Source organism: Rhinolophus sinicus, linkage group LG03 (assembly GCF_036562045.2).
Source record: "Rhinolophus sinicus isolate RSC01 linkage group LG03, ASM3656204v1, whole genome shotgun sequence".
NCBI classification, from domain to species: domain Eukaryota; kingdom Metazoa; phylum Chordata; class Mammalia; order Chiroptera; family Rhinolophidae; genus Rhinolophus; species Rhinolophus sinicus.
Genome location: NC_133753.1, coordinates 34833266 through 34852691, shown reverse-complemented (window position 1 = coordinate 34852691; position 19426 = coordinate 34833266). Strand labels below are relative to the sequence as shown.

The 19426-nt window shown below is 31.5% G+C and overlaps 1 protein-coding gene across 2 annotated transcripts in view; it reads left to right on the top strand.

The window, feature by feature from the left end:
• Window positions 1-11549, top strand: part of LRRC9 (leucine rich repeat containing 9) — a 98979-nt gene extending 87430 nt beyond the window's left edge. The window contains exons 30-33 of one of the 2 annotated variants that reach the window (XM_074327409.1): window positions 469-609; window positions 4946-5090; window positions 6813-6981; window positions 8075-11549. In XM_074327409.1, coding sequence (XP_074183510.1) covers window positions 469-609; window positions 4946-5090; window positions 6813-6981; window positions 8075-8114 — 495 coding nt within the window. In that variant the 3' untranslated portion in view covers window positions 8115-11549. Of the gene's footprint in view, window positions 1-468; window positions 610-4945; window positions 5091-6812; window positions 6982-8074 lie in introns of those variants that run through there. The other variant, XR_012494668.1, reaches the window with a different exon arrangement.
• The last annotated feature ends 7877 nt before the right edge of the window (window positions 11550-19426 follow it).

The window sequence follows — 19426 nt, the reverse complement described above, 5'->3', positions numbered from 1 at the left end:
TAACAGCCTCAGGCCTAATATGTTAACTCTTTTTGCACATCTTCTTATGCACACATGCAAATATTTTTAAGAGTATGTTAGCACTATGAAGTGATGGATCATATAGTTCAATATATGTGTATTGAATTGAATAGTGCCTTTGGGAAAATACATGTTTCAAACTAATTACTTACAAGTGAATTTTTATAATATAATCCTATTCATGGGTTGGGATTGCTTGTAGTTAATGAACAATATTATATACTCTAAAAAGAGACTAAACCTCCAAATGGTAACCTTGGTTTAAAAAAAAAAGTTCTTAGTTTCATTTAAATAATAGGGAACTGAGAAATCTTTCAAAAAGGGAGCTCATATTTGTATTATCTGTCATCTTTGCTGCCTATGCTAAATTTCCTTTTCTATAAAGGTTAATCTTTGAAATAAAAGGTTTTTTTAAGTAAGAAAGAAATTAATTTTAACTTTATTCAGATTTGTAGAAAAATGCTACATCGCCACGTGCTCATATTTCGACTGCCTAACTTACAGATGTTAGATGGAATTCCTGTGAATTCAGATGATAGGGCAAAAGCTGAATTTCACTTCTCTGAGCTACAAGCAAAGAAAAATTCGGTAATACTTGTATTACTTATACCTTTTCTTTTAAAATATATGAATTATTAGTAATTGAACATTATATTACATATTGTGCATTTTTTACTTAAATATTTAAACCTAAGCCATGATGGTTTTGTAGATTATTTTAGGATCTATTTAGTGATTACTATCAAAGGCAGATTGATCTGGTGAATAGAGGGTGCGCGCACACACACAGGCCAGGGAAGCCCCTGGTTCTAACAACATTCTTCGCCTTAAAGCAAATTATTTAAAATCTATGTGCCACTTGCTCAATATGTCTGATAATGATAGAAAGTAAGAAAGTACAGCATATCACAGAAACTAACTCTTTCCACTTGGCTGATAGTAAGGGAAAGAAGGGATCCTCACCTGAACTCCCTGGACTGTGTAGTTCATCTAACAAGAGAGACGTGTACCTCTTTTCTTGTGCATTGGCCGAAAAATTGGCCTTTTACCCACGAACCCTAAAAAGGTATCTGACTATGGTAGGAAAGAGATTAAAAAGAGAAGCCACCAGAGTATATCATTAGGAAATTCTGTCATTGACCACCAGGATTCTTCATGACCATCCATCCTCCAAAGACTAAATTTAACACAGAAAAGCTATAGTTGGAAAGAAAAGAAAACAAAAACAAAGAAGTAACATTATTAGAGCTGTGCCTTTACAAGGTTTGGAGATGAAGAGGCTGGAGACAGGGAAACAATTTTAGAATACCCTAAGAGAGATTATGAAGACCTGGACGACGAGGGGCAGTAAGAATGTCAGCAAACCTCTAATGTCAGTGAAAGCCAGAGAGCAAGGACATTAGTAAACAAAGATTACTTTTAAAAGCTATATTGAGGAAAGAGATAAGACTATTGTAGATGCTTTCCCTTAACTCACCTGCTTACCTGACATTCTCCATTCCCTCTGTAAAACAGATTCCCAGAGCACACTGAACGTTTGGTATTAGTAGACTCCTCTTTAGTCCACTTCTACCTTCAGCAATAGATTCACATATTTATCAAGAGCTGGATGTTTTTTTTCCAAAAACTTACGTTAGTTCTTTTAAATAAACAGATATTCTATAAATGCAAATCTTAAATTATTATTTTTCTGTTTCTATGAAAACCAGATACAATACTGTGGAAAGTCTGAAATAAAGACCAGTCTCTCACACGCATACACATGCACATAATGTCAAATTGAGTTGGGAGAAAAAAACCTGTAAAATATGGGACAAAATTATAAAAATGCAGAAAAATTATGTTGGAAAATTATTTTTAAAAATCTAGACAGATTCTTGCGTTCAAATTTTCTGCATGTCTTTAAATTCTTGCTACTTTTAAAGCAACCAAAACTACATATTGTAGCCAAAACCCTAAGGGTGCATTTATCCAAGAACAATCAGATAAAATAACAATCAAGGGACTCTTGCTTACAGAAAAGGCCTTAGGCCTTTATCAAAAGATTGGTGAGTTCATGTACTTTTATGTTTTAAATTTTTGTAAGGAAAAATATGAATTATACATATAATTCTTATTTATTCCCTTTTTTATTAACCTTGAATTTTTTTAAGCAAGAAGCTTTTATTATAGGTCAAAGTGGCCATAGAAACCTGCTGTGAGATTTAAAATTGTTAATAAAGATTATCCAGATTACGCAAAGGAAATTGGTTCATTCATGGGTTATATCTACAAAAATTTTTCTCTAAAAACTACCATGTTTCCCCAAAAATAAGACCTAGCTGGACAATCGGCTCTAACGTGTCTTTTGGAGCAAAAATTAACATAAGACCCAGTCTTATTTTACTATAATATAAGACCAAGTCTTATATAAGACTGGCTATAATATAATATGATGTAATATAATGTAATATAATATAATATAACATAACATAATATAATATAATACCGGGTCTTATATTAATTTTTGCTCCTAAAGATGCATTAGAGCTGATTGTCCGGCTAGGTCTCATTTTCGGGGAAACATGGTATGCTTTGTGAAAACAATGTTGGCTACTAATTTGTATGATATATCTAAGAAAAAGTACCATCTAATGTCATCTACTAAGATTATTGTCACAGGCTCCAGTCTTTCAAAAGAGAACAAATGATTAAATAAAATTTAGTTCAGTGATTTAAGCACCCTTTCCTTTTCTCTATTTTATATCCTGGAGCAAGTCACTTCTTGCTCCAAAAGTGGAAAACTAAAGAAAACTTTAGTTTCCTATTGCTCTGTTTCTATTGTAACAGAGTACCTAAAATTTAGTGGCTTGAAACTACACAAATTTATTATCTTACAGTTCTGAGGTCAAAAGTCCAAAAATCAGTTTTACAGGGCTAAAATCAAAAGTATGGGCAGGGTTGCATTCCTATGGAAGCTCTAGGAGAGAATTTGTTCTTTGTTCAAATTTCTAGAAGCTATCTGTGTTCCTTGGCTCACGGCCCTCTTCGCACAATGGCACCACTTCCACCTCTGCTTTCATCATCACATCTCTCATTCTGACCCTTCTGCCTTCCTCTTATAAGAGCCCTTATGATTGGATTGGGCCCACCTAGACAATCTAGGATAATCTCCCCATCTCAAAATCCTTAATTTAATTATGCCTGCAAAGTCCCTTCTGCCTTATAAGGGAATGTATTCACAGGTTTTAGAGATTAAGATGTGGACATATTTTGGGAAGGTTGCGTTATTCTGCCTACCACACCACATAGATGAGGGCTCCAGTGAGGGACCTATATAAATTGTCACATTAAAATTTATAAATTCTATTTTAAAGTAATGTTGGCTAAATTTGAAAAAAGTACGCATAAATTATATATAAATTCACTAAATAACATAAAGAAATCAGAGCAACTTTAAAGATCTTAATTTCTATTTATATTTTTGATTTGTTTAATATAGCAGAAAAAGTACATGAACTGAAATTTTTGATAATGATGAGTATTTCACTAAAGAATTTGCTTGTTGGCTATTCTATTTCTCATATAGTGAACTCATTTTCCCACTACTATATTATGACGTTGTCTTGAGTGATTCTTGCCATTTGAATCACTGCCATGTATTAGAATTTAATTCTTTCTACTTATTTTATATGTAAACATTTTATTAAAATTTGTTTTGATTCCTCTACACATGGTTAGTAAAATAAAGGTGATATTTGAAGTCTTTATTTTAGCGAAATCTAGTTTAAGATTCAATAATAATTTTTATTTTCATGGCTAGAAAAAAATTAAGCCATTATTTCTTTTAGCTGTTCAGGAGACGGGAACAGAATACTTTTCAAGTTCATCAGTTCAGTCTAATGTATTATTCTCTGTTTTAATTGCTGCTATTCTTTCTTTTGTAACAGCCGATAAAGAAGGAATGAATGAAATCTAAAGTCCTTTAAACCAGAACACTTTTGGTGCTCTGGTTTCATAAGAAAATTTGACAACATTCTAGATTAGTGATTAGAAGAGATTTTTCCACAAAAGAATTAGGTAGGGAATTTGGGACTGGCCAGCTTTAGTAAAAGGCTGACACTTTCGTGTTCATTACAAAGCTGCATTCTTGGTAACACTGAAGTATGAAGGAAATCGGTAATTCTACACAATTTTTTTTAGAGATGCAAAAGCCTGCATCTCTAAATAAGTTGAATTCTATAATCAGAATTTATATTTTTTAAAGTGTAAACAAGATCAGTCTTAATGAAGACAGAGAGCAGTTATAAATTCCTAGGGAAACCAAGTCTCTAGCCTAAAATACTTCTCTCCTCCATTTGCTGATTCCAGAAATTCTTTAACAAGCCTCTTAATCCTCAACTAATGTAAAATGCAAACACTATTTAGAGTTAGCACACTCATTAAAAGTGATTGTTCTAAGGTGCTTTTCTTAATCCCCACCTATTTACCTGTTTGTTTTTGAAAAACTAATTAACTGCAAGGCTCCTGATGAGGTATTGTGAGGAATACAAAGATGTAGAAGATATAATTCCTACCATCCAGAAATTCCTGTTCAGAAAAAAGAAGAAACATTACAAAGGGGAAAAGGCTTAATTCTTATTTTCTTAATTCCATACTTTCCTTGTTAAGACCCTTTGGAAAGGGAGAGGTGCGACCGCAGTAGAGTCTACTGATGAGTACAATGCAATCTGAAAAGACGGAACATAATGTTCTGTGGGAAGTTAACGGCCCGAAGACTGATTGTGTCACACAGTTTTTGCTTCCTATCAACTCTGAGGTTAGGCAAATAAGTAAATCATGACCTAAAAAATTTGATTATCAAGTGAGACTTGTAATAAGAACTAAACCTATTGATTTAAGCTTTGAAGGTGAGGGTCCTTAACTGTTTCATTTTATTATGTAGCTTATTCCTGTTACCAACTCTCGTATGGATGGTGGGTCATTTGGCCAAGTGAAAGCTCCTCCCATAAAGATAACAAATGTAATTCTGCCTGGTGGATTTAGCCATTACTTGGGATCTGACTTCACTTTAACTCCTGAAGTTGAAGGTATTTATTTTTCAATTATAGTTGACATTCAATATTATTTTATATTTCTTTGAGGTATACAGCATAGTGGTTAGAGTTTTATGTAATTTACAACATGATACCCCCAATTAGTCTAGTACTCACCTTCCTGGTACTCACTATACATAGTTTGTACAATATTATTGATTACATTCTCTGTGCTGTACTTTACATCCCTGTGACTATTTTGTAACTACCAATTTGTATTTCTTAATCCCTTTACGTTTTTCACCCAGCCCCCTACAGAGGGAATGTAAAAAAATAATAAAAACAACCAAACACTTCACTTGAAACAAAAATGTCACTTTGATTTCTAATACTATTTTAAATTGCGTTTTTAAATTTACATTTCCTAAAATTTTATGTTTCTTCAAGTTTCATGTGGCCATCCTTATTTCAAAAAAGTCCATAGTACTTTTTGGTTCTGCTCAACTACTAATATGTTGTAACTAAACATTTGTTCTAGATTTGAACTTTGTGATACTTGAACATTTATTTCCTGACGTTTCTTTTCAAAGCTTTTATTCCATTTTGTGTATTTCCTAACAAATGACTACAAAGACCAGTTAATTAGTAGTACATCCTGCTACGAAAAAGTAGAAATCAGAGGTTTAAAAATATTGATAACACCAGACTCATGGGGGTACAAAGGATATCTTAGAAACAAAAGATCAGACTTTATCCTTGAAACCACAAGTAAAATATTCATGAAGCTAATACTAGGGAAGGCTTTCAAGAGATAGAGCTCTAAAGGAGGAAGTATATTAAAAGGACAGGCCATAGAAAGGGTTCATTCGATTACATACATTTTAACCCAGGTTAAATCAAGCCTTTTCCTTAATTCCAGATCTTCCTTGGCTACCATTTTTGTGAAATTGAGGGTAACTACTCCTTTTCTGAGGAGTTCACTTCTTCCATTCCTTTTAACACCTCATGTTGCCTTAGCTCTGTTAGACAATAAAACTGAACATCACACACACACACAAGATCTAAGAGCCTACTAAGAATAGTAGATTGCTGTATGTGATTGTTTTTAAAGGAAACTCAGTTAAAAAAAAACCAAACATAATTTACTGTTAAGATGTTATTTTTTGTTTAACTTATTTTTCATAATTCTACATACTTCTGGTTTCAAGGTTTTAATCATAGTGAGAATTTTTATGCTTTTGCCCAGTAGATAAAACTAACAGCAAAATTGGATGTACCAAATTGTTATTGGCCTTCTTAACAGTACAGTGTCATCTTCAAGAATGTCATCAATATCTGTTTTGGGGGGGACATTAGTTCAATCCTGGATTCATTTCCATAACTCCCTTCTCAGATATCTTCAAGATTTTTTGTGCTGCTATTTTTTAGGATTTTCTGGAAAAGTCCTGTAATTTCTTTCCTAGTTCCTAACTAAGTTGCCCCAATTTTTATTTTGAAAAGTATGATCACTTTATCTGTACATTTGTCATAGCACGCAGCTCTGGATATTTATACTTTTTAAATTACCTAGAAAGGATCAAATTGAGCCACTAGCTCAGAGAAATTTAAGCAGCATTAAGTACTAGAAATATTATATATTCCAATTCTATAATTTTATTAAAATATTTTTCCTCCCCCACAAAAATTTTTAATTCATTCAGCTAAAAGACAACCAAATTTTAATTACTTTATTTTATTACTTAATGATTATCATTGTTTCATAATTCCTAATTTCAGACAAAAAAAACAAGAATGCAGGGATTCTGACGAATAATCCTCGGAGCATCCATGCAGAAATAGCTTTTCGTCAACTCAGAGGGATAAATCTCTCTCCATCTCTTTTATCACATCAGAATATGGCCTCTCCAACTGCACAAATGTACCAGAGCAACCAAGATGAGGGAAGGTAAAGCTATTCTGTGTTTTAATATCATTTCTCATCATTGAAAACAAACCTCCCCAAAGTTATTAGTCGTGTAAAACTAGGAAATATTGTTATATACTACTATATATTTACTCCAAGAGCTGGAAAAAACTGCCAGATAGCATAGGGCTTCTTCCCCAAATCTACCAAACCTTTCCCAAAGTCCAGTGTATTTACATCATAATTTAAAGAGGCTTAGAAATGGCTATCGTGGTAGACTAGGGCTCACCTAGTACTTATGTGAGGGAAAATCGAAATAATTCCATAGGAACTACTTTTAATTGTATTCTCTCCCAAGTCACTTCTACTCACTGAATGTTTTGAACATGAGATAAATTCAACTCTCTGAAATCACAAAGACTGAGAATTTTGTAAATGCTTCAAACCTCTCCTTATAACGTGTTTCCCCAAAAATACAACCTAGCCGGACAATCAGCTCTAATGTGTCTTTTGGAGCAAAAATCAATATAAGACCTGGTATTGTATTGTATTATATTATATTACATTACATTATAATTATTATACCCAGTCTTATATTATAGTAAAATAAGACCGGGTCTTATATTAATTTTTGCTCCAAAAGATGCATTAGAGCTGATTATCCAGCTAGGTCTTATTTTCGGGGAAACACAGTAGTTCCCCCTTGCATGCCTTCGCGTCTGGACTCTAGTCCTAGATGCTAGTTCAATGCCTAAGAACCTGTTACTTCTCATTAAGAATCCCCTCTGCTGCACATCACCTGTTTGCCTAGATTTCCAGTTATAACCTGTCCTCCAGCTTGTTTGTAGCCAAGCTCTGGCTCATCTATTAGAGTGACCTACTCAGCAGCAGATCTAGCTTAGGTCCGGCTCTTGCTGTATGACTTCTCTGCTATAATCAGTCATGTTCCACTGAGTCCTCAGGATAATCCGAGTTTTAGGTAGCCAAAAACGGGATCAGTTTCTCTTTTGTTTTGTCTTTTGAATTGTACACATAAAATGCAGAAATTATTTACTGCAGAATTACCCTAAGTAAGCTGATCCATTAAGAAATTAAGTCACCATTATTTGACTAATAAATAGTTTATTTCTGACAGAATTCCTGGCAGCCACTTCCCAAGAGCAAATCAAATGTAACTGCCTAAAGAGAAATGAATACACACCAAGAAGCCTATATCTGTTTAGTATTGTGCAAAAACTAGCCGACGGTATCAATGGGAAAAGTACAAGATAATCATGTTACTGAAGTACTTCAGTTCCATATGAAGATCTTTATCACCCTTAGTGAATTTTATTTCATATCACCTCTCAAATTTTCTTTATGGTTATCTTAATTATTTTTTAAATTTCTATATTAGAGAAATCATGAACTTATTATATCAAACCACAATTTGAAAGGATGTAAAACAAAGCCCAAATAATCAAATATTTAGTATTAGAAGCATTAAAGTTAGAAAATCTCATTTTGGCCTATCCTATAAAGATACTAAGAAAGGTAATTTTAGGAAATAAGCACACTTTCATTTCTAGAATATCTGCTTATTTGGGGTTACCTGAAACTAAAGCATACATTTCTTACCAAACACCACTATTACAAAAGCAAACTGAGCTTTGGTAGTTGAACTACAGATTAGCTTTTTAGAACTACATTTAAAAAAAAAAAAAAAAAATACCCTCAAACTGGGTCTGCCTTCAGAACTGTTTAGAGAAGCAAATCATGGGCATGGACAGTACTTCCTGAAGGTGGCTGACTGTGGGTGCACCAGTCATTCATAAGCTCTAAAAAGGAAAGAGTACTATTTCATATACAAAACTTGTTATTTGTGGCCATAATGATATAATTTTACAAGCGGTTTTAGGCTAAAAAGAATGCATGTTTCAAGCTGAGTAGACACATTTACAATTTGGACCCTTAATAATTATGTTTCACTTGAAATAATTTTTTCTAAAATATTACATTTCATAGTACTAGGACATATCACAAATAAATCAAATATGTTTTTAAATTTGCTTGTTCGTTAAATATAGTTATTTACATCAATGACTAAATTGTCAATCATACTTTGATATAAATGGACTCCATGATTCATGAAATTTCCTATTTAAATTTTTCAAGTATTGGTTCAACATTGCATTTAGTTTTCATACTACTTTATATGTTCCTTACATGAAAAAAATTACTTTTACTGCAATATTTGTATTTTATAATCTATCTGGAAATAGTTTTAAAGATATTTTAGAGACTAATTCCAATGTGTATGCAACAATTTTGTATCTTCTCTTCTTTAAATACTGTATGTTTGTAATTTAATCATGTGATATTTAAAATTTCAAACCTAATACAAATTGATTTTATATTTATTAATGTGTGGTTTTTAAATAACTATTAATTACTCGTAGGTGGAAATAAGATGCTTTGTTTAAAATACAACTATGCAGTTCTTATGATGTCCAGAAGATGTCTTTGTTGCCCTTTAGTTTTAACAACTGCTTTCATTACAGTGTAGTGATAGGGTCTGCTCTTCACTATTTGTTACTAAATTGGCAGCATGTGTTTTTTTTTTCTTTTTTAAGTAAAATACTGAATAGATGTTACTGTTATAATAAAATGTGTCTTTTAAAATAATAAACTGGGTGGGAAAAATAAATGTAACAGGTTTTCACTGGAGAAAAATTTACAAGTATAAAGAAGAAAAGTATAAAGCAGGAAAAACATAACTCAGCATCCACTTAACATTTGCTGTGTTTTTAGTCATTTTTCCTATGCATTTGTAATATATTTGAGATCTATAATTTGATTTTTATGTACGCATTGTTAAATTTTAAGATCTTATTTCTATTATAAATTTTTAATTATATCTGAATTTATTGAAGGTAAATTAATTTGTAATACATAATTTCATAGAAATATTAAGAATAATAATAAACATGTATTAAGGCATAGCTAAGCACTGTGCAAAAAACGGATACAGACCCAACCTTAAAATATTTTAATATAAATATATGGTAAATCATTTCTATAAAAGCAATGAGGGGGGTGATTACTAACATAATTTGGCACAGTAGTTCTGAATTTTTTTTCTGCCATTACAGCAGATGATACTGACATGATATACAACATACTCCCCTGGAATGCCTAGATATGTTAAGCAGTCGGTTATGTGCAGTTCGCAAAGCAATAGCTGTAACTGCACCCTTTCTTATTCAACAAAACAAATGAAAATGTAATTGAATATGAGGGATGCTTTTATAGATGTGACTTTAGATCAGCCACAAAAGTTACTGGTTAAGTAAATCATTCACAAACTGAAAATTGAAGTGATAGTTACAAATCGTTTGTAACAACACACTTCACAACTGATTGCAACAAAACAGGCAGGTAGTGCTTTACATTTACAAACCACTGGCCCATGTTTTAGCCCAATAACAACTTTGAAGTAAATATGAAATGTATGGTGTGCATTTATAGATAAAATGAAAAACCTGACTTAAAACAAAAAGAGTAGATATCACACCAAATTCTAGATTTTTTTTCAACTCTACATTCAATGCCTCTTTGATTACTACAATTGACATATCATTCTTACTAATGTACTATTGAATCAGCTGTTGTAGAGCCCTAATGTATGTAAAATCTGTAAACCATTCATTTTCTTCCAATGTATTTAGCTTAGGGAAAATGTATAATTTCTACAATAAAATTAGTTGTTTGCTGCTAGCAAATGTATTTGTAGATTTATTTTGCATTTAATCATATACATGATTATATGACTTGTTTTAAATTAAAGGACGATTCCACAAACAACCTGAAGAGCTGAAAATCAGGGCACTTTAACAATAGATTAGGAACCTACAATGCTGAATTGAATATGTTAGTACATGATGCTGAAGTGGTCTTCTGATTTCGATATATGAAGATTGACTATAATTAAGTAATTGCCCAATAAGAATTTTATTATTTACTTCTATTTTTATAGTTCTGAATTTCTCTGACAGTTGACACAAAATTAACTATGGTTGTGAACATATTTTTGCCTAAAATATTTAGCGTGCACGGTGTGTGTTTGCAGGCACTCATGACTAGTTTTAAAATAATCCTTTAAAATATTTAAAGTAACATGTCATTTCACTATTCATAAACTATCATACATTATGAGAAGTGTTTTAAAACAGATTTGTTACTCATGCTATAGGCTCTTAGCTTCGATTAAATGTTACTTATGTAAAAAGAAGTAAATTATTTATAGTACTTAGTTCTGATGGTTATTCAATGAATCTAATCAAATTAGTGGTTTTTTAAATGGGATAGAAACTGGCTGTTGTTTTTAATTGCTCTGCTATAAAACTTAGAGCTTCGGGATCACCTCCAAGTGCTTAACTACTTTTCTTGTTCATCTTTGCTCTTTGCTCCATTATTAAAATATTTTTAAAGAAAAATCTATACTGAGTTGCAATTTTAGTTTGCAATTGCCTTTTAGAATGAAGTCAGCAAGTACATAGTTCTTTTATTAGTGCTATTTTATTTCAGCAAGTCTTTATCTTATAAAAATATGAATTATAATATCCTACTATTACTTTTTCTTTCATTTGTGAATAAAATTGTTTTGCAAACTACTGAAAAGACATTTCTCAGATCTAATTTGTGCATTTTTGATCTTTAAATTTTGTTTTGGTGATGATTTTCCTTATAATTAAAATAAAATGAATGATTTCTTGGCAAAAACATAAAATTCTGTAAACTGAAAACATAATAGTACATTCAAAGGGACTTAGAAGTTGCTTTGAAAGTGTTAGTTACTTGAAATCCAATCATTTGTCACTTATGTTTTATTTATTAGCCCTTACCTTAACTATATGCTCTTTTAGGTAAATCAAAAAGCCAATTCATCCGCATTTTCATTTTCTATATAAAATACCTGTGATTCTGCAATGGTAATTTTAAAATTAGTATGATTTTTCCTTATACTGTATCATTCAAAATAAGAGTATTTCCATATATTCTGAATAAAAATCCATCAGAATAACATATTTTGGTAACATTAAAATTAATTACATTTTGATCAAACATTAAAGTAAAAATGAATGTGAAGTATTTTTAACAAATAGTATTCTACATTTTCATCTGGTTTTTAATTTTATAATTCTAATTAACTTCCAAATGTTTAAAATATTTCATACCAGCAGAGTTCCATTTGTAAACATTACAAATAAGAAAAAAAGTGATCATCTTACTATTTTTGTAAACCATTTGTGGTTTACAGTTTTGTAAACCATTTATGGCTACATTTATTTTTTAAATAACAATATTTATATTTTAAATAGAAAAAATTAAGGTCATGTGTCTTAAAAGCTGTACCTTTTAATCATGCACCTATATGTTTTATATCTTGTTTAGTGTAAAACATTATTTTTTTTAGAAAATGTTTTAGATAATATTAGTAGTTTGGCTCTACTATTTGTTCTACCTTTAATTATAACAATGCTGCCTGCCCATCATGCTTCCTCTCCCCTGAATGTTTTACAAGTATGTTTCTCAAGAACAACCAAAAAAGACTAACCTGTAAAAAAAAATATCAATAACATTTTTAAATTTCCAATTATTTTTTATTCCTTCCTATCAATTTGGCTGAAAACAGGTGTTTACAAACACTTGGTAGCCTACTTTCTTATGGCCTTTCATTTTTATGAAGTGCTTTAAAAGAGTTCAATCAACCTTAATGGTACATTTTTAGTTAAGGAAATAGAATAGGGAGAAGTCAATTTGAGCTCCCAGATGAACAAGTGTCTTCAGAACGAACAGGCATAAATGGGTTTAGAAAACAGAGAGAGTACGAGTAAAATGCAGTGAGCAGAGCACTCAAGGAAGCCAGATACAATGAAAAGAGTAAAATACTGCAGAGCTTTTTAAGCTACACACAATTGGAACAATGGACTTGATCCAGCCATCTATGTTAAACTGTTAAAAGATAGGTGAAAAGCAAGCTGGAATTCTATAAAGAGTGTTGAGGAACAGTAGAATGAAGAGCTTTAAATCTAAAGAGAATGAATGCAGTCATTCAATAGAATGGAAATGAAGTCAAAATTAGCATATTTCCTTGGTTAATTTACCTTGTGAAGGACTCTGTTCAGTATAGGTATTAAGCCCTTATTAGCAACAAAACAGTCTTTAAATTGCCACCATTGGAGTTTTTAAACAGCAACATAGTGTACTACATGTAAATTTTATATGTACATACCACATACACATACACAATATATGCAAGTAAAAATACAATATATAGGTCTCATATAATTGTAACAATTTAATATTGTAATCTATCTCAATCAGTGCACTATGTACGTCAAACTTCCTGTCCTCCAAAAACAAAAAAAGCGAATTTAGGATTAGTAGCAAAGGTACAAGTATGCAATTACAAAACTTGAAAAAGAAAACTAATCTAGATAATACATGTAACTTATAAAATAGGATACTTTGGGATGATTGAATGGCTTAATTTTTTTTTTTTTATTAGCTGGAAGTCAATCAGAAGACTTATTTTCTGGGGGAAAACTTTTATTAAATGTAGTGATATACTTTCCCGCTTTAGTAAGTAGAATAAATTAAATTTCATTTTCAGTGATTTATAGGGAGATAGGTGTGCATGATTTACAATTTTAGAAAAATGTAGCTGAAGGAAACAATATAGAATGTGTCCTGAGTTGAGAATTTAACCTTGGAAGTTGCTTATGGCCAAGATCCCTGATTTGTGCTTTTGTCTTCTGGCTTGTTTTTTTTTGTGTTCAATTACTAAGATGCTGAAATAATTTTTCAAGTTCGGTGAAGGTTCTAATATTATTTTCTTATATAGTGAACGGAGGCATGACTGTATTGTTATGTTTTGAATAAAGGTATGAATATATTTATGGAAATAGATCTAAAACCTCTATAAATAGAAACTAAATAAAGCTAAAGCCCAAACATTTGTTAATGTTAACAGGTTGGGCCATTGTTAACTCTCAAAAAGAATAACTATGAGAATGTCAGCCACATAATTGTCATCCTTTAGTAGTTCTGTTATTAAATGTTGTAAATACCTATTTATTCTTTTTAAACTTAGCATTAACTTACAGATAATTGACATTATCCAGAATTTAAACAACAGCTACAACAGGCTTCAGAAACAGTGAAGATTTCCTAGTATGGAACTGTTTTAATATAATGCTAGTTCCAGAATTTTTTCAATGCATTACAAGATAATGAGTAGAAATACGTACTTACAACATGAGTATTTCACATACTTTGTTATTTAGAAATCGTTAAAAACAGCTAATAAAGATAATAAAAGTCAAACTTTCTAAAAAGCATTATTTTCATGGAGGAAACAAAAATGACAAAAAAATTAGCTTTTTATTAGAAACCACTTTTATAACTCCAAAACAATTTTAAAAAGTGAGATATTTACTTCCAATATTAGATCTTGCATGTCCTTTGATCAGTTATTTTCAATTATATTCAAAAGATCAATAAAGAATACTATTATGAGCTTAGATGGGGAAAATAAAAATAAAGCAGAATATTGGTGTCTAGAGTAATTTTATTAATACTGGTTTATAAATAAGCTTGAATTTCCTTACTGGGTCATAAACATTTATTTAACATTGAGATCAATAACTAATATTTACATACTGTTTTGTTTCCCATTGAATTTTGTGATTTTATTCATTATGTGTATAATGAGTCAAGATTTTGAGGAGGGGGGAAGAACAAAAATGATTTTTTTTTAATTCTAAAATCAAATCTCACTAATTTAATTGAAGGTGTAAGGTATAAAAATATTAAAAACTTGTGAGCTTATAAGTTTTTAAAAATTGGTACTATTCCTTTGACATAAATCTACTTATTCATTTGTGTGGTCAGGCTTACCATAGCTAAATGGCCTATGTATTAAAAGAGTAAGCAAATGAATAATGTTATAGCAGAGAACGGAGGATACACAACTAACAAAAAGAATGATAGAAGTCAAAGATTTGTACCACGTATTAGATCACTTCTATTACATGATATAATACTTTTACTGTTCTTTTGCATTTATAAAAGATGTACACCTCACTATCTGGGAGACCAAAAAAAGGACTGTACAGTCTCTCAATTCAAATCTTCAATTGAATAATGTATCAGTATAAGAGAGAAAACAGTATCAGAACCAACGCCCGAGACCTATGATATTATTTCCCCCAGGAGTTGCAAACTTAGAAGACTTCAGGGACCCACATAACCTAATGAAGGAGGCCAGATATAAGAAAAATTAACAGCCAGAAATACAATCAATCAACAGCACTTTGACTAAAATAAAACATGCTAGTTTCCATTTGCCCTTCCAGATCTTTCCACCTTTCTCCTTCTGCTTTGTGACTCTAGAGAATGATTTTTATGGATAAATCAAGCAGAGTTCTTTCTTTGTCTTTCTACCTAGCAGTTGGGTTCAGCTACTGGAAAACTTTCAGAGTGGGAGAAGAGTGAGACTTAATCTTTTGTAGTAAATGTATTCCTTTACATGGGCCACAGCTCCTCTTGGATTCTCCTAAAACTCTCCGGAACTCTCCCTCCTCTTATGCCTTCAGGCCTAAGGCTATTGTAAGTTTGTAATGCTTCACCAGTCCTGGTTTGTTTCCTTTAATCCTATCCACACTTTTGGAATAGTCCCTTCATCCTCAATGTCCCTATCTGACTGTACCACCTGTTTCCTGCCAAGACCATTGTATATAACATGTAGTGCCTAACATGACATAAACATGTGTGATATTGGAGATTGTATTTAAAATTCAAAATGGAAAAAAATACTAATGGAAAAACTGAATTGTTTTATAATTCATTACTCATCTAGTTTGGAACTAGACACCTGACACATTTTTCTCCTACAGCAAGATGTTCATGTCAGGTTGGAGTTGTGATGTGCAGCATGGAATACAGACTTGAATTCTGGGAGCCATAATTTTTAATTAGTCTCATAACCAAAAAAATATGTTCACAAATATAGGATCTTTAATTATGGATAAAGCCTATGCCCAACAGTTTTTACATATTACTCCTGCAATGTTGTGCAGAATAGTTGTATTTCAATCTCACTTTATTTAATTTTAAATCCACAAAATTCGATTTATAACTATTCATTCTCAGTCACTATCAGTATTGAGAAAGACTGGATAATGTTGTTCATCTTCATAAAGTTTGAAGTCATATAAACATGGGAATTTAGTCTTTAACTCCACACTGTTAGGAGTGTCATACAGGCCATCACTTGCTTTTCAGGAAATTAATTTCAGATTACTCCTTGTCAAACTTGCAGAGATAAAATTTCTCTAGGATTGAGTGAAGTAAACCAGATGTCTGTGTAACTACTAGTGAATGTAATTCCAGAGAAACATTTCAGAGTTTTCCGATGTAATATCAGCCCCAAAGTCTGTCCTTAAACTAATTTTCATTAGTGACTTGAGCCAGATTTTTTGTGAATTTTATGCACAAATCAATTTTCCTAGTTGAAACTCTTCTAAACCATGCTTGACTAAGCACCAAACCTATTGTGTAGCACAGCAATCTACAGTATCGTGCATCCAGTTCATTAAGCTCCCAGCCCCACTCAACCCCCAACTATACTGTGAATTTTTTCCCCAGTTGTAGGTAATTTGCTATTTTTGGCTAAGAACCTAAAAAATTCTTTTTCTTCATCCTTAAAGCTTATTAACTATAGCTGTTAGCCATGCTCCAGAATTTTTCTTTGATTGGTAGCCAGTATTTGAAGTTTATGGTTAGATCCTTCTCTGTTTGATTGTTGATGGTAAATTTGTTGTTTCTGTTGTTGTAGGTGGTTGTGGGTTTTTTTAGCAATTGGGGGACAGTGATGCATTCCCCTGACTTAATTTAGAAATTCTTACATGAAGATTTTCTTTCATGTCTTCTCTAAATACACAAAAATAATTCGTGTTGTACTCTAGTGTCCAAAATGTTAAGTAAAGCTATGTTAATTTAAAGGGAAGCTAGTGTATTATGTTAGTTCATATCAAGACTAGTAATAAAATGAATTTAATCAGTAAATTTAAGAAAGTATATACATAGAAACTTTGAGGAAAGTTAGACTAAACAGGAAAGCCAACAGAAATATAGAATGTTTTGCATTTTTTCAACCCAAGGAGCAAGAGAGCTAAGAATATCAGCAAGGACTAAGGTTTTTTGATACAGGCAAACCTAATGACCACTCTTGGTTGTCCTGGCAATGGGAGACCCACCATATGAAAATGATATAATGAAAAAAAAACCCAAAAAACTCATGCACATAAAGTACATAAGAATTAAAGGCAAAGTAACTCCTGGTCTGGCTATCTCTGCCTTCTAGGAATGTCTGGGGACGTGCGTCTGAGAGTGGTTTGTGTGTATATAAAGCATCAGATAATATAATCAAGTGCTATGTATCCATAATACCTTATGTGTTATATCTATGGCAATCACAACCTGAAAGGGCTTATTATCTTCTTGTCCAGTATAAGCTGGCTGGAGACTTAGGGAGTTCTTGTTGCTTACGTAGCTTTCATAAAGAATTGTAATACTTCATACAATTTTTGTTTTCTTCACATTATATATCTAAGCATTTTCCATATTACAAAGCCAATATAATTATCATTTTAATGTTTATATTATAGTCAACCAAAGGGAAATACTATTATTTTCTTAATTATCTAAACTTTCAACATTTAAGTTGCTTCCAATTTTACACATTAGAAATATCCAATAAATACATACGTGCATAAATAATTTTTCTCCTATTGAATACTTTCCATAGAAAAGTATTAATCAGTTAAAAGATATGCATTTTTTACAGAGCTGCTGATAAATATCACTAAATTTCTTTCCAAAGGGATCATATAAATTTGTATTACCCAGCCCTCTCACCAGAGGGACCCATGATGTGAGTACTGTTATCCTTCTGTGTATTACTAATACCTAACAAATTGCCTATCACCTAGTACACACAATACATCTTTACTATCTGAATTCACGAATGAATAAATGAGAATGCCATTTAACTAAATCCTCACTATCACTGAATCTTATTTTATTCAAATAAGAAGGTCCATAAAAAAAGTGAATCTTCTTGCCAGCATGAAGGTCTTTCCTGATATTTAAACATTTTCCTATACATTGCCAAGCATAATGTAGTTTTTTTACTCAATTACAACCTTTTCTCTAAACATAAAATATTGCAGTACTACTATCCTGACCTGCCACATTTTGGTACGAGATATAACTTCTATTTAGCATCTATGTATAAGCAAATGAAATAGTACCAGCTATGCTCAACTCATCATAAAGTATAATTGGTTCTAAGTTTCCCTTGTCTTATTTTGTTCTTTTTTCTTGTGAATGTTCTATCCATTATATTTCTAGTTCTTTGACATTGTTATTTCTTTTTCATTTCTGTATCTGCCAAACTGACTAGCACAAAAAGTTTTGCACATAGTAGGCATCAATAAATACTTTGGTATGTTTATCATGCTATATATTTATTTTCTGTTTGATCTAATTGAGAATAATTTTAAAGAATCATGATAAAATATATATATTCATTTAGAAATATATATTACAAGGATCCCCTTTTTATGCTAAAGTAAAATAAAATTATCAGATAAAAAGGAAGCTTTAAACTATCCTGATATTCAATGTAGTGTTTAATTCTTCTTCACAGGTTATAAATTATGATGAAAATGTTACTAGAACTGTCAAATTCTCCCCCAAGCAATTTTCAAGTTAATCAACATAGACAATCACTCTTTTCATTTCTATAGCAATAAGAAAATTTTAAGCAGTATCTTTTGATTGGAGCTGTCTTGAAAATTGCTTAGTTGGAGGCCTTACTTTAAAAATTCAACTAGCCTGAAATATTAAATGTAATTTGTCATGCAGGCTAGAGAAAGAATGAAGCATTTGGTACATTTTTCCTAATTGTTTCTGATTGCTGCCTGGGTAGTCCCTGCACTTCTCCATTTTCAAAATCACCTTCAAGGGCTTCAACATCTTTGACCACTACTTTTAATCAAAGAGGCTAAACATAAAATAATTTGACTATTGTGTAGCAGAAGTCTTAACAATACTGGCTTTAATATTTTTATTTAATTGACCTTAAAGACAGAGGCCTAAGAAGGTAAATTGTTAGTACTTAATGAATTTTGATTAACATAGTGGGGAAAGGAGACATACATAAACAAAGGAAGTCTTTTCCTTTTGAGTAAATGTAACTTTTAGGTTTTCATAGGCCAATGTTCTAGCCCAGAGTACTTTGGGGTATACCAATGATGCAGGAACAAGTTATCCAGGGATACTGAATTGTGGAATTCAGACAGAGTGTATGCCTCTACATGAATTGGGTCATTCAGAATACAGTATTTTCATTTGATTTTTTTCAGTTGAGAGTATGAGT